Source organism: Camponotus vicinus, unplaced genomic scaffold (assembly GCF_025532165.1).
Source record: "Camponotus vicinus isolate PSW18456_S1 unplaced genomic scaffold, iyCamVici1.0 SCAF_14, whole genome shotgun sequence".
NCBI lineage: Eukaryota > Metazoa > Arthropoda > Insecta > Hymenoptera > Formicidae > Camponotus > Camponotus vicinus.
The window spans coordinates 6,678,954-6,691,317 of NW_028141950.1; the positions used below are offsets into that span (position 1 = coordinate 6,678,954).

Sequence of the window (12,364 nt, forward strand, 5' to 3'; positions counted from 1 at the left end):
ACTTAATGGCACGCATACACGTATTATTCAAAATAAAATTCTATCTAAAAAAATCCTTATAAAGGTAAAAAAATACGCCAAGTACATAAAAAAAATCAAAAAATCTAAAAGAGTGATAAAAATAAAATATTTAAAAACCGATATGAGATCAATACTATTAGCCAAGTACAATAAATTATGTGATATTAATTCGTAATCGATACTAAATGAGTTAAGATTACTTTAATTCCTAAAGCATTTTTTATATGATGTATATAATTTAAAAAAGTTTTACACAAATTCTAAATCGCATAAATGACCGTCAGGTCGAAGTAAGATATATTATCACTGGAAACAGTAAACAGAGTCATTGATACAGCAGTTATAAGTTATTATAGCACTGTAAATCAATAATATTTCACTGAAAGAATTAATAATATTGACTGTTTTAATCAGTAATATTAATTTATCTACTTCGTATAAAATTAAAAATTTTATTTATATTTACATGCGTATATTAGAACAAGAATGTTAAATAGATGATAGTTTATTTTATCTTTAACATACAATGAACAGATCATTTTTGTTTATTCGCCGGACATTTACTTATAAAATCGATTTAAAATATCTGAAGTTTCTCTATTGAGATTGTATCAGACATTAAATCAAAGTGATACTTTTAATTTTATCTGTCGCCCTTTGCAAGCTTTATATAATTCTTATGATTAAAGCTTAAGTACGAAAAAAAATAGCGCACCGTAGCGGTATAAACGAACGAACTAGCGATTACTGATTTTACAGTGAAATTTTACTTCCACTGACTATAATTAGTGAGATATAAGATAAAGTAACAAAAAAGAAGCGTTTCTACTAGAGACCAATAAAATACTGATTTTTAATAATCTTATTTATATATTTGCAAATAGAAATTAATATAATTTTCGTAATAATTATATATATATATATATATATATATATATATTTATATGTATGTATGTATATGTATATGTATGTATATATGTATATATAATTTAAAAATAATAAAAATTAATTTTTATTTTGTCTATATTAGAAACGTGAAAAATATGTTTCCTTAAATATGGTTTTAAAAACGTTTTTATAGAAACGTTTCTTATTAATGTTTTACGATTAAAAGATATTGGATACGTTTAAGAAACGTATATAAAACGAATGTGTGCTACCTCGGGCATCATAGCATATCTTAAAGTTATTTATTGATGACAGTCATGTGTCATAAAACGTTGTGTTACGTCATCTATTGACAATTGATAATTAAAGGTTAACTGTCTATTTGATATCAATGCTGTCTTGTTGCAATGCAGCGGAAATTAAATCAAACTGCAAATTTTGTCTCGAAAATATTATAGTTCTAAGAAGTGACGTAGAAGAGATGATATGTTGAATACTTGAATGTTTATTTTCTTACGATACTTATTAGATATTCAACATGTGTACTTTTGTATTTTATATATTATATAAGATCTGCACTTTTCAATGTAATATTTTGTAAATTCATAAATGTTAACACACAATTGTAATTTCTTTTCAAGCTTTTTTATATTATGTTTTGGAGCTTTTTCCTTCATTTCAAACTGTACATATAAAACTTTGTACATACATATATCATTGCTGTGGAGGGAATAAATTTTTATAAATTTATAAAATATTTGAAAATACGTCTATTATTATGCATGAATTTAAAAAGAGACCATTATATAAATACTTGTTTAATTATTCTTAGTTATTCTTAACATACAAAATTATTCTTAATTATTCTTAGCAGAATGTTTCTTTAATAATATAAAAATATATTTGAAAATAAAAATGTTGTATATCATTTAATATATGAATGGACTGAATAAGTTACCAAAGGAGACCGGAACATTACAAAATTATTTTCAATTATATTTCATGTAATTAAAGTGTTTACCACTTTTCTGGAAAAAGTAATTGATTTATAGCGGGAGAAAGAGAGAATTTGATTGGATGCACTAATGCACACTGGCGCATATAAAAATTGTGGTATATAAAATTACAATAATATAATTAAAATAATAAAGTAATTAATATTATAAGTTTTTTATATTATATTATATTATATATTATATTAAGTATATTATGTTAAGTTAATATTAAGTAAAGTCATATTATATACGTTATTATATTATAAGGTAATTCGATGCAAATAACGATAATAATAACTCGTACAATTATTCTATTTATTTTAGTTATTTATGTGCTATTGGGGGGAAATTTGTATTTATTTATACTAGAACTACTAGATTTATACTAAAAATTATATTTATACTAGAACTACTAGATTTATACTAAAAACGCTATGTATTGATTCAAACTGCATTATATGAATGACATATGAATCACAGAAAACGTTTAAATCACTTTTTTAAATCCATTGTTACTTTCTTATAATCAGAATATCTTTTTATATAGTAAACGTGCCTCTTATGCCAAAGAGAACATGCTCAGAAATAAATTAATATAAAAAGTTTATTATAAAATTCATTAAACAATTATATATATATATATAATTATTTTTATTTAAACATAGAACTATTTTTGTTTTATACATGTATAACATTTTTGCCAAACAATTTTTAAAGATTTTAATTCTTTTTGAAATAACGCGAGTATCTCTGGAAAAAAATAAATTACAAACGGAATGCAGCTAATAAGACGTCATGGCAACACATGATCAGATTCATCATTGGAAGTCAGTTACTATTGTGATTGCGAACCAAAAACACACTACCGCGTTACTTATCGTTTGATTCAAACTGCATATGAATATCACAAAAAATTATGTACAAAGAGTGGATTTATATATCAATTTTTACTCACAAATAATGGATTTTGAAAAGCATACGTAGTAACACAATTGAATGTAGTAACACAATCGTACGAACGAATTGTCATAATTACATATTTCATAAAAGATATAGCAAATATTGAAGTGAATTCGATTACACGCTGCGTGTGCTTGAATATGGCTGAAAATGTTACAAGTTCTATAATTCTATAACTTCTTGGATCGTTTGTAATTTGATTGTGCTTATCTTTTTATCAACGTTTTTCTACTATAATATTGATGAAAAAGGAAAGCTGATAATAATTATATTCCTGTATTCGTTATAAAATCCAATGAAAATGTATCATTTTGCATTGTCATTTGTTCTCCTAAAAAAATAGAAATTATTTACTTACTAAGAATTCTCTAATTTAATCTTAAAATATATACTGATCGTGACCATAAAGAGAAATCTAAAAAACATAATATTAAAAGATAATAACTTGCGATTCGTTAAAACTGAGTTTGATGGAATTTATCGAAAATATATGTATATATATGAATTAATATCAATTCGAATAACACATCAGAATTAGTAAAGTGAGAAAAACAACTAATTGAGGATTCATCGGAAACCGATTAAGTGCAAACGTTTACGAAAAATGCAAATTATGTTTGGAACAGTTTTATGTGTTTTATTGAAAGGTTTAGTATTGACAAAGGCAACTATCACGCCGAAGGATTATATCACTTCAAACATCCTCCAGAAAGAAAGTGTTTCCATGTGTCCGAGATTAAATTTCACGCAGGTAAGAGATATTTTACGCTTGATTAAGAAATAATTGGATGTTATTCCAGTTAGTAGTGTAACTAAAAATGAATGATAATAAATTATACATTCTACTTATAATAAGATAAGGTAAAATAAAACAATTTAATATGAAAGAAAAAAGTATGTACGATGTTGTAAAAAAGAGATGGATAAAGTTTCAAAATTTTGTTTACAAATGGATGTTATAGTATATTAAATCAAAATTTTGTTTACAAATGGATGTTATAGTATATTAAATTTAATTAAAACGGTATTTTAAAATTTGACTGTATTATTTTGTCTTTCTCTCTCTCTCTCTCTCTTTCTATATGTATATATAATTATTTTTTCTAAACATAACAATTTTTAAAATTAATGAAGTTTTCTGTCTACTATCTGCTACATTAATACATATATACATATGATGGCACTTCAACAGATTTTTATGTTATTTTTCTTTAATTTTTAAAATTTCTTTATTTTCCTAGATATATACAGGGTTTGTCAAAAGTGTGGAAACCCCTAAATATCTCACAAACGGTGCATTTTAGAAAAAAATGTTTCAGGCAAAAGTTGTATGGTTTCAAGGGGGACATAAGGTGGTAGAAAGGTGAAGAAGAAATATGTAATTTGCAATTAACAATTCCATATTTTTTCTTAAAAACAACTATGTGTTTTCTTTACACCAATTGATTCCTCTCATTATTTTGTACATAAAAGTATTAAGGTAAGATAATCGAAAAATGAATATTTTACAAGATATTTTACGGTTTATGTAAAATTAAGAAATTATTTCAAGCCTCATAACTCAAAAAGTACTTAACGAAAAGGTACTTAATTATAGTGTTTTGGAAAGCTCTCGAGATAAGCTACAAGAGTGTGCAAAAATATATAGGGTGTTCCATTTAAAAAAATTGAAGTGACTTTCACGTGACCTTCAAATGACTCTTCAAGGTCAAACCAATGGTACCACCTTATGTCCCCCTTGAAACCATACAACTTTTGCCTGAAACATTTTTTTCTAAAATGCACCGTTTGTGAGATATTTAGGGGTTTCCACACTTTTGACAAACCCTGTATAATAATATTTATTGATATATAGTAAGCTTTATACTAATGTAGATTTTATTTTATGAAATTAATTTAGAAAGTTAGCATCATTTCTTTGTGTTAAGGATAATTATATAACGGGACAGAGCTACTAAATATCGAGATAGAAAATCTGTCTAATAAAAAAATTATTCCTCAACATTAATAAAACTTTGGTGATATCGGCAAATTTTTGAAAAGAAATTTGAGTTACGGTAAAATTGAGAAGAGTTAACTAACCTATTCATGAGATAGAATCAAATCGTTAGACAAAATTGTTTAATAATTGCAAAGAGCTACACTTTCGCTTGTACTACTTGCTAAAAGCTGTTATGAATCCTCATTGACTCTCGTTAACCTATTGATTGATTTTATTTTTGACATGAGTTATGTTTGATATACAACATGTTTTAAAAAAAATAAATAAAAAATAGATTTTATATGAATAAAACTACATTACATTCAATTTATATCATTTAGGAATGGTATATATCAAACCGGTATTATTAAGCAAACGAAAAACGAATGGCAATTTTTCGTTTAATTTTATAATTTATATAATTTATCATTAAAAGCACCAGAAACAACCGCTTCAACGATACTCACTTAATTCTTTTCGTATGTTATACTTTGTTGAAGGATATTTCAATGTCCGGGAAAAGTGATCATCATATATTAAATTTCAAATCTGACCGGAGTCATTTTGATAGTATGACTGTGAGGAATGAGCGAGAAGTCGGTAAGTTGCATAAAACATTAATAACAAAATCTATGATGAAAAGGTGTAAATATAATTTAAATTGAAGAGAGAGTGGAAATCAAATCTAAAAATATCTTCCAGTAGTGAGAATAATATAAATTCTATTCCGTCCAAAAAAGAAGTAGAAAAGCATAATATAAACATAATATTGTACATAAAAATTGTCATAATTTAAGGCAAAGTCAATTTTATTAATTTGTTACTCCGTTTTAAAGCAGTCGCAAATATTATACTTCTGATTTCTTAAGCTATAGGAATTTTTCGAAAAGTACTTGTCATTTTATTAAAAGTTATTTATTCGTTTTTGCCATGTATATTAACGATTACTTTTCTAAATCTTAAATGATGCAAAAAATTCTTATATTAAAAATTCTTATATATTGTTTTTAAAGGTTAATACTGTACTAATTTCCATATTTTGTAGTTTACATTTATTTTTTCTCTTTCCTTAATTTTTACATTAAATTGTTTTTTTCGGATTTACTGAGATAATCCACTTAATCTTATGTTAATATGTATGATCTTAAAATCTCTAGAAAGCAGATTGAGCAAGCCAACATCTCTCAGAGCATTTGTACAATTCGACAGTCAGTTCACAGAAAAAGTAAACGACATTTTTGTGACATTGAGGTAAGGAATCTAAATTTTCAGTTTGTATTCTTTCATTTATCTCTCTTTTTCTTCAATGACATAAATATATCATAATGTTAATTCTGTTATAATTTTGTTAAATATAAAATGGCTAAAATTTTATATTTTTACAGATGGAACAACCCACTTGAATTTACCTATAAAATACAACGGTACCAAGTGCAGTGTTCTTTCTCTGAGGACTTTAAAGAAACCTGCGACGATAAAAATATCACAGCTACAAAATTGGAGCACACGGTGCACAATCTAACATCTAACACGACATATTATTTTCGAGTACGTGCACATACTAAAATTGTTGTTGGTCCTTACACGGATTTAATCAAAGTGTCGACTACACATGAAAATCCAATACCTAAATTATTAGTCACAACGGACGAAGGTATCCACATATTGGACGTGGATTCAAACACCATTACTAAATTCGTAACGTCAAAGTACGTATATTGATAAAAAAATAATCATAATTATCATAAATTATTTTTAACACTAGCTATAAAGTTAAAGTTATTATTATTATGCACAAGTTTATTATTATCAACATTATAGTAGTACTAACTATAAAATTAGAAATCTCAACTATAATTTTTTACTGTACAATTATATTTGGATCCTTTTTTTCAGAAAAGTAATAGAATATTGCTCCTTTTTTTCAGATTAGTAATAGATGCCGCTTATTTAATACAAGACAATAGAATTTATTGGAATGCCGAAAGAGACCTAATGACATCGAAGATTAGTGAAAATGATATCACAAAGATGGCTAGCTTTACTTTTGATCCATATTATCTCTTCATTGACTGGGTAGCAAGAAATCTATATATCAGCACGCAAGGTTACATTGTAAAGTTTGACTTAACAATGTGGGAAAATGGCATAATTAAATTTGATAAAATTTAGAAAATTCGTAATTACTATTTCAATATATCACCGTCTATGGGGTACGTTTACTACTGTTCACCTGAAAAAATAATTTTCCATTAAAGATTTATGCAAATTTATAATTTTCCTATAATTTTACGTGGTTTTATAATTAAGATCATAAGTAAAAAAAATAATAAGTTATAATATAATTATAAGAATTTCGAAATTTTACTACATACAAGTTTCTGTTTTTGTTAAAATAATGTTTTATAATGAGTAAAATAATTATATATTTTTTAGAATTTTATATTACCTATCATACGATTCGATGAATGGTAAATATTATATGAGGCAATATCATCTCGATGGAAAAAATGAGCAAATTGTTCAGATAAATTCATCATTTTGCCCAGTTCCTCCTGAGATTTATTCTAGTTTTACAATTGATAACATGAAGAATGAAGAGCCGTTAATGTACTGGTTAAGTGGATATTACGCAATTGTAACAGACATTAACATTTCTATGTGCAACATGATTTTACACAAGAAAAACGAGAAACATCTACTAAATGAGAACATCTACTTCCAATCTATGACGATTGACGAAACAAACATTTACATTTTAGCAGGTGATCTTGATTCTGAAGATCAGTCTCAATTTACTCTCTACGTTTTGAAAAAGAAATATGCAAGTCTCAAGAGCGTCTCAAATGCATACAAATATGTTGAAAAGATAAGCTTAGATGGAAATATTAATTTTAATAACATTTACGCTTTTGATAGATCTTTACAACCATATCCTCCAATGAGATGTCTGACACCTGACGAAAAAGTTTATATTTTTGAGAATGTGAATGCAACGACAAACAGCATCGTTGTGAATCTTCCGGAGCCGGTTGTAAAGAGTGGATGCAGAAAATATAATTTACCAACTACTATATATACTATTTCCGTAAGCTGTTTAGACAACAATCTCAACAAGTCTGAGAAATTCAATGTGCTGACGGCCGAGCGATATTACGAGATTCAGAACTTAACACCATTTACAGAGTACAAGTTGAAGTTTATTTTAAGCAATTTTTATTTTGATCAATTATCAATAAATCCATTCGATTCGAATGTGATATCAATAAAAACTAATTCGGGCAAGCCCAATGCACCAGAAAACATAAGTGTTCTAGTTTTGACGCCTACAATAGCAGTAGTTCATTGGATTCCATTCGGGAAAGTGAACTGCATGGCCGTGACGTACGAAGTGCATTGGAAATCAGTTACATTAGTGAACGGCACGCAACAAAAGGGCAAACAATTTATCAATGTGCCGAAACGTATGGCAGACGGCAGATTTTTCACAAAGATTAACTTGTCGCTACCAGTACAAGATTACTTGATATACGTGCGTGTGTATCCAATTAATTTCAGCGATTTGTACAACGAGAGTTTAAGCGAGATCGTTCACATATACTCAGAACCAAACAATATTACTTTGAGCGGGGTCAACATAAATAGCATGAACATTTCATGGATCTCAAACATTAATTCGACGATCCTTTTTACACTAGAGTACAAAGATATTGCAGCAGAAAAGTGGCAAACAATGGATTTTTTTAAAATGAATTATAACAATGAAGTAATATACCGTGTCGAAAATTTACAATCGGGAACTTTATACAAGTTTCGCTTGATATTGAGATACCACGAATATGAGGAAAATTTTATATGGCCGGCTGATGAAAGATTTATTTTTTCAACACTCGGTAAGCAAACGAAGATACCCATACAGCACAATAAGATTGCATGGATATATTGATGAATAATTTAATTGAAACATTGCAATATTGCAAATCGATTGCGAAACTCTGCTGAGTCATTGTTATAAGATTGTGATGAAGTTAAGCTGTCTGCTTTTTGCAATGAAATATTGTAGCAATATTACAGTGTAATATATTGGAAAGAATGCAATGTTATTGCAACCATTTATCATATTACGTATAAAATATTTTTGTTTTTGATGGATGAATATCTTGGAAACATTTAATTAAATTGAAAAACTTGATATAAAGAAGATTGCAATATCTAAGATAGAAGTTTGCAATATCTAAGATAATCATATCTAAGATAATATATTGCAAAATTATATTTAAACATAATCATATAACATAAAATGTTATATTTTTAACAAAATTACTTTGAACTCTTGCTCATAAATCACTTTTTTTATTTTAAATGTTCTATATACTCTTACAAGGGTACTTTATACACATATATATATTAGTTATAGAATTAATTATACATTACAAATTATATTTTTACTTAAAAATTAAAAAATCCGTTATAATTATATATATTTGCAAGTGAAAGATACATAAAAATGCATAGAATAATATAATGATAGAAATAATAGTATCTATTCTTAATATAATAAAAAGATATATTATCTTTGAAGATTAATATCGTATTCGTACATGAAGTGAAAATATATCATAAAATATATTGTATAATAACATTGATATAAAAGAATAGAAATGCTTATCTTTAGCTTAGAATTATATTTATTCGACTGATATCATTTCTGTGTCATTAATTCATTCGAATTCTGCAAAAAAATAAAATTCATCGCATACAAATATAAAAAAATATATTATTACATTATTTTTATAGATAAATTAAAGAGTATTATAGTTTTACAATGTTTTCAAAATATAAATATCATATTGCTAATATCTAATTCATACTTTGTTAATTTATATTTCTACAATGTTTCCGTAATGTTGCATTGCAATTTGTAATTTGCAACATTGTTACAAAGTAGCTGTAATATTCTGTGGTGTACGGATGTTACAATATTATATGCTTATTTTTTTATATATGAATAGACTTACAAAATTAAAAAAATTAATTTATTAATTTATTATTAATTTATTCTTAATTGATTTATAATAACGTTATTAGTAGAAATAAGTTTTTAAATAGAACGCACACACGAAAATATTAAAATTATATTTTAAATTTTATATTTTTATATTTTATATTTTAAATTTGTAAAAGCATACATAAAACAAGAAGATAATAAAATTACATTTTTGCTTAATATAGATATTTCGAGCACTCCTGGAATAATAGCGAAAAAATATTACTTATTATTGATATTAAGTTTTATCGTTATAGTTACTATAATCTGCGTCTACTACTTTTATCGTTGTAAGTATATTTGATTTAGATATCGACTTGAAATGTAGATTATATATATATATCTGATATAATATCTAAAAATTTACTGAAAATAGTACTTTATTTATATAAAACTAAACGAATAAATTTATTAAAAAACAGTAAATTTTATAACACATATTATTACATAATTAAGTCGAAATTTTATAACAGTGTATCGTCAACGCAGAGGTAATGAACAATTTTTGTCTTCAACAATGAATGATATAGAATTGGCGATTCTACATGAAGTACCTTGCCGAAACACTCAATTCAATATAATTTACAGTCCTATGTTACATTATAACCCGGATGAATGTGCGATAACTAAAGTCGCACGTAAACAAATTACATTTACGAAACTTCTTGGTAGCGGCGCATTCGGAAAGGTAAAAATTAATTTTTTCAAGCAATGTTTCAAATTAATTTCTGGATCAACAAAACAGATATGTATTTTCCAATGAAGATATAAATTACATGAATTTTTATAATAGATTATAAGTAATATAAAATTTAGATGAGACAATAAACGTGTACTTTATTATACATTTTTCGTTGAATTATTTAATATAAAGTAAAGTATAATATTACTTTACATTAAACTATACATTTTCTAATGAAGTACGCATGTAAATTTGTGTGAAATATTTCGCAGGTGTTTCAAGGATATGTGAAGAACTTAGAAAGATCGGGCACAGAGATATCCGTTGCAATAAAAATGCTTCGAAAAGATGCTTCTTCCAATGAGAAAAAGAAATTTTTAAAGGAAGCCGAGCTTATGAATCATTTTCGACACAAACATATATTAAGATTGTTGGCTGTTTGTTTAGATGGGGATTCTCCATTATTAGTGTTGGAATTGATAGAAACTGGTGATCTGTTAAAATATTTGAGAGATTGTCGAAATTTGCAAGCGTCAGATTCGTCTGCTCTGCGTTTGCAGGATTTGCTCGCCATGTGCGAAGATGTTGCGCGAGGTTGTTGCTACTTGGAAGAGTTGCGTTTCGTACATAGAGATCTAGCGTGTCGCAATTGTTTAGTATCTTCGAGAAATCGCGAGAATCGTGTCATCAAAATTGGAGATTTCGGACTGGCTAGAGATATATACAAGGATGATTATTATCGCGTGGTAAATATAATTATTAAAAAAGTTAATGATTAAAAAATGAATTCTTTCGAAAATACTTTCCATTTTTTTATCATAATAGTATCGTGCATTGTTTCTTTAAGTAATATAGAATATAAATAGTTTTTTTATATGTAAAGCAAGAGATAAACGAACGTTTTTGATTTTGCACCCATTCTAAAAATGAACAACTTAAATCAGAAAATTAAATTTTTGTTTAAATCATGTTTTAGAAAGGAGAAGGTTTGTTTCCTATTCGCTGGATGGCACCCGAATCTTTGAGGATTGGAATATTTACTTCTCGAAGTGATGTTTGGTCATTTGGGGTATTAATGTGGGAAATTACATCGTTGGGTGAGCAACCTTATATTGCCAAGACTGATGAACAAGTGATAAATTATGTACGTGCTGGAGGCAGGTTGCCGATGACTCTTAACTGTCCGTCAACGTTGTACCAGTTGATGCTGCGTTGCTGGAGTACAGCGGATGCCAGACCAAATTTTAAACTTTGTCTGAAAAATATTATAGCATTAAGAGAGAACATGGAAGATGCCTTACTGAGTCCAGTCGATACTAATTAGCCGATATAATTAAATTAATGTTTATCTTATTTTCCAAACGATTCAATAAATCTTAATGTAGAAAAAATATTTCTAGAATATTTCTAAATTGATTCTGTTATTTTCAGGTTTAATCTTAATATTACATGTATCAATGAAAATAAAAAAATTTTGTAATCTTACCTTGCATAAAATTTTGATTATTATTAAAAAATATCACATCCGTTTTTATGATTGTACAAAATCAAATAATATAATGATATATCTAATTTGTATTTTTGAGTAATCGAAGCGAAATCTAGTGATTGCGATTATATATATATGTATTAACAATATTTTTTTCAACATGGAAATATAATTAATTTTCGACATCATATATGATCGATAATTACAAACTGATTGTAAAATTTACGAGTGAAAGAGGAAACGCTAATAATATCCTCTATAATAATATTAGTTGTGATGTATAAATATAATATTGTAATAT

General features: G+C 26.4%; 1 protein-coding gene across 1 annotated transcript; it reads left to right on the forward strand.

Annotated features, from left to right (window-relative positions):
- The first annotated feature begins 3,307 nt into the window (after positions 1-3,307).
- LOC145965636 (proto-oncogene tyrosine-protein kinase ROS-like) lies at positions 3,308-12,005 on the forward strand. The gene is made up of 10 exons (XM_083089298.1): positions 3,308-3,615; positions 5,346-5,445; positions 6,003-6,096; positions 6,231-6,554; positions 6,774-6,980; positions 7,282-8,738; positions 10,078-10,182; positions 10,366-10,580; positions 10,847-11,320; positions 11,551-12,005. Exons 1-10 carry the CDS (start codon positions 3,469-3,471, stop codon positions 11,896-11,898), a joined length of 3,471 nt encoding a protein of 1,156 aa, XP_082945424.1. The 5' UTR covers positions 3,308-3,468; the 3' UTR covers positions 11,899-12,005.
- The last annotated feature ends 359 nt before the right edge of the window (positions 12,006-12,364 follow it).

Coding starts and splice junctions, on each gene's coding strand:
- LOC145965636 (XM_083089298.1), top strand. CDS start 3,469: ATGCAAATTATGTTTGGAACAGTTTTATGTGTTTTATTGAAAGGTTTA. Junction 6,097..6,230: donor GACATTTTTGTGACATTGAG/GTAAGGAATCTA, acceptor ATATTTTTACAG/ATGGAACAACCCACTTGAAT. Junction 6,981..7,281: donor GTAAAGTTTGACTTAACAAT/GTGGGAAAATGG, acceptor TATATTTTTTAG/AATTTTATATTACCTATCAT.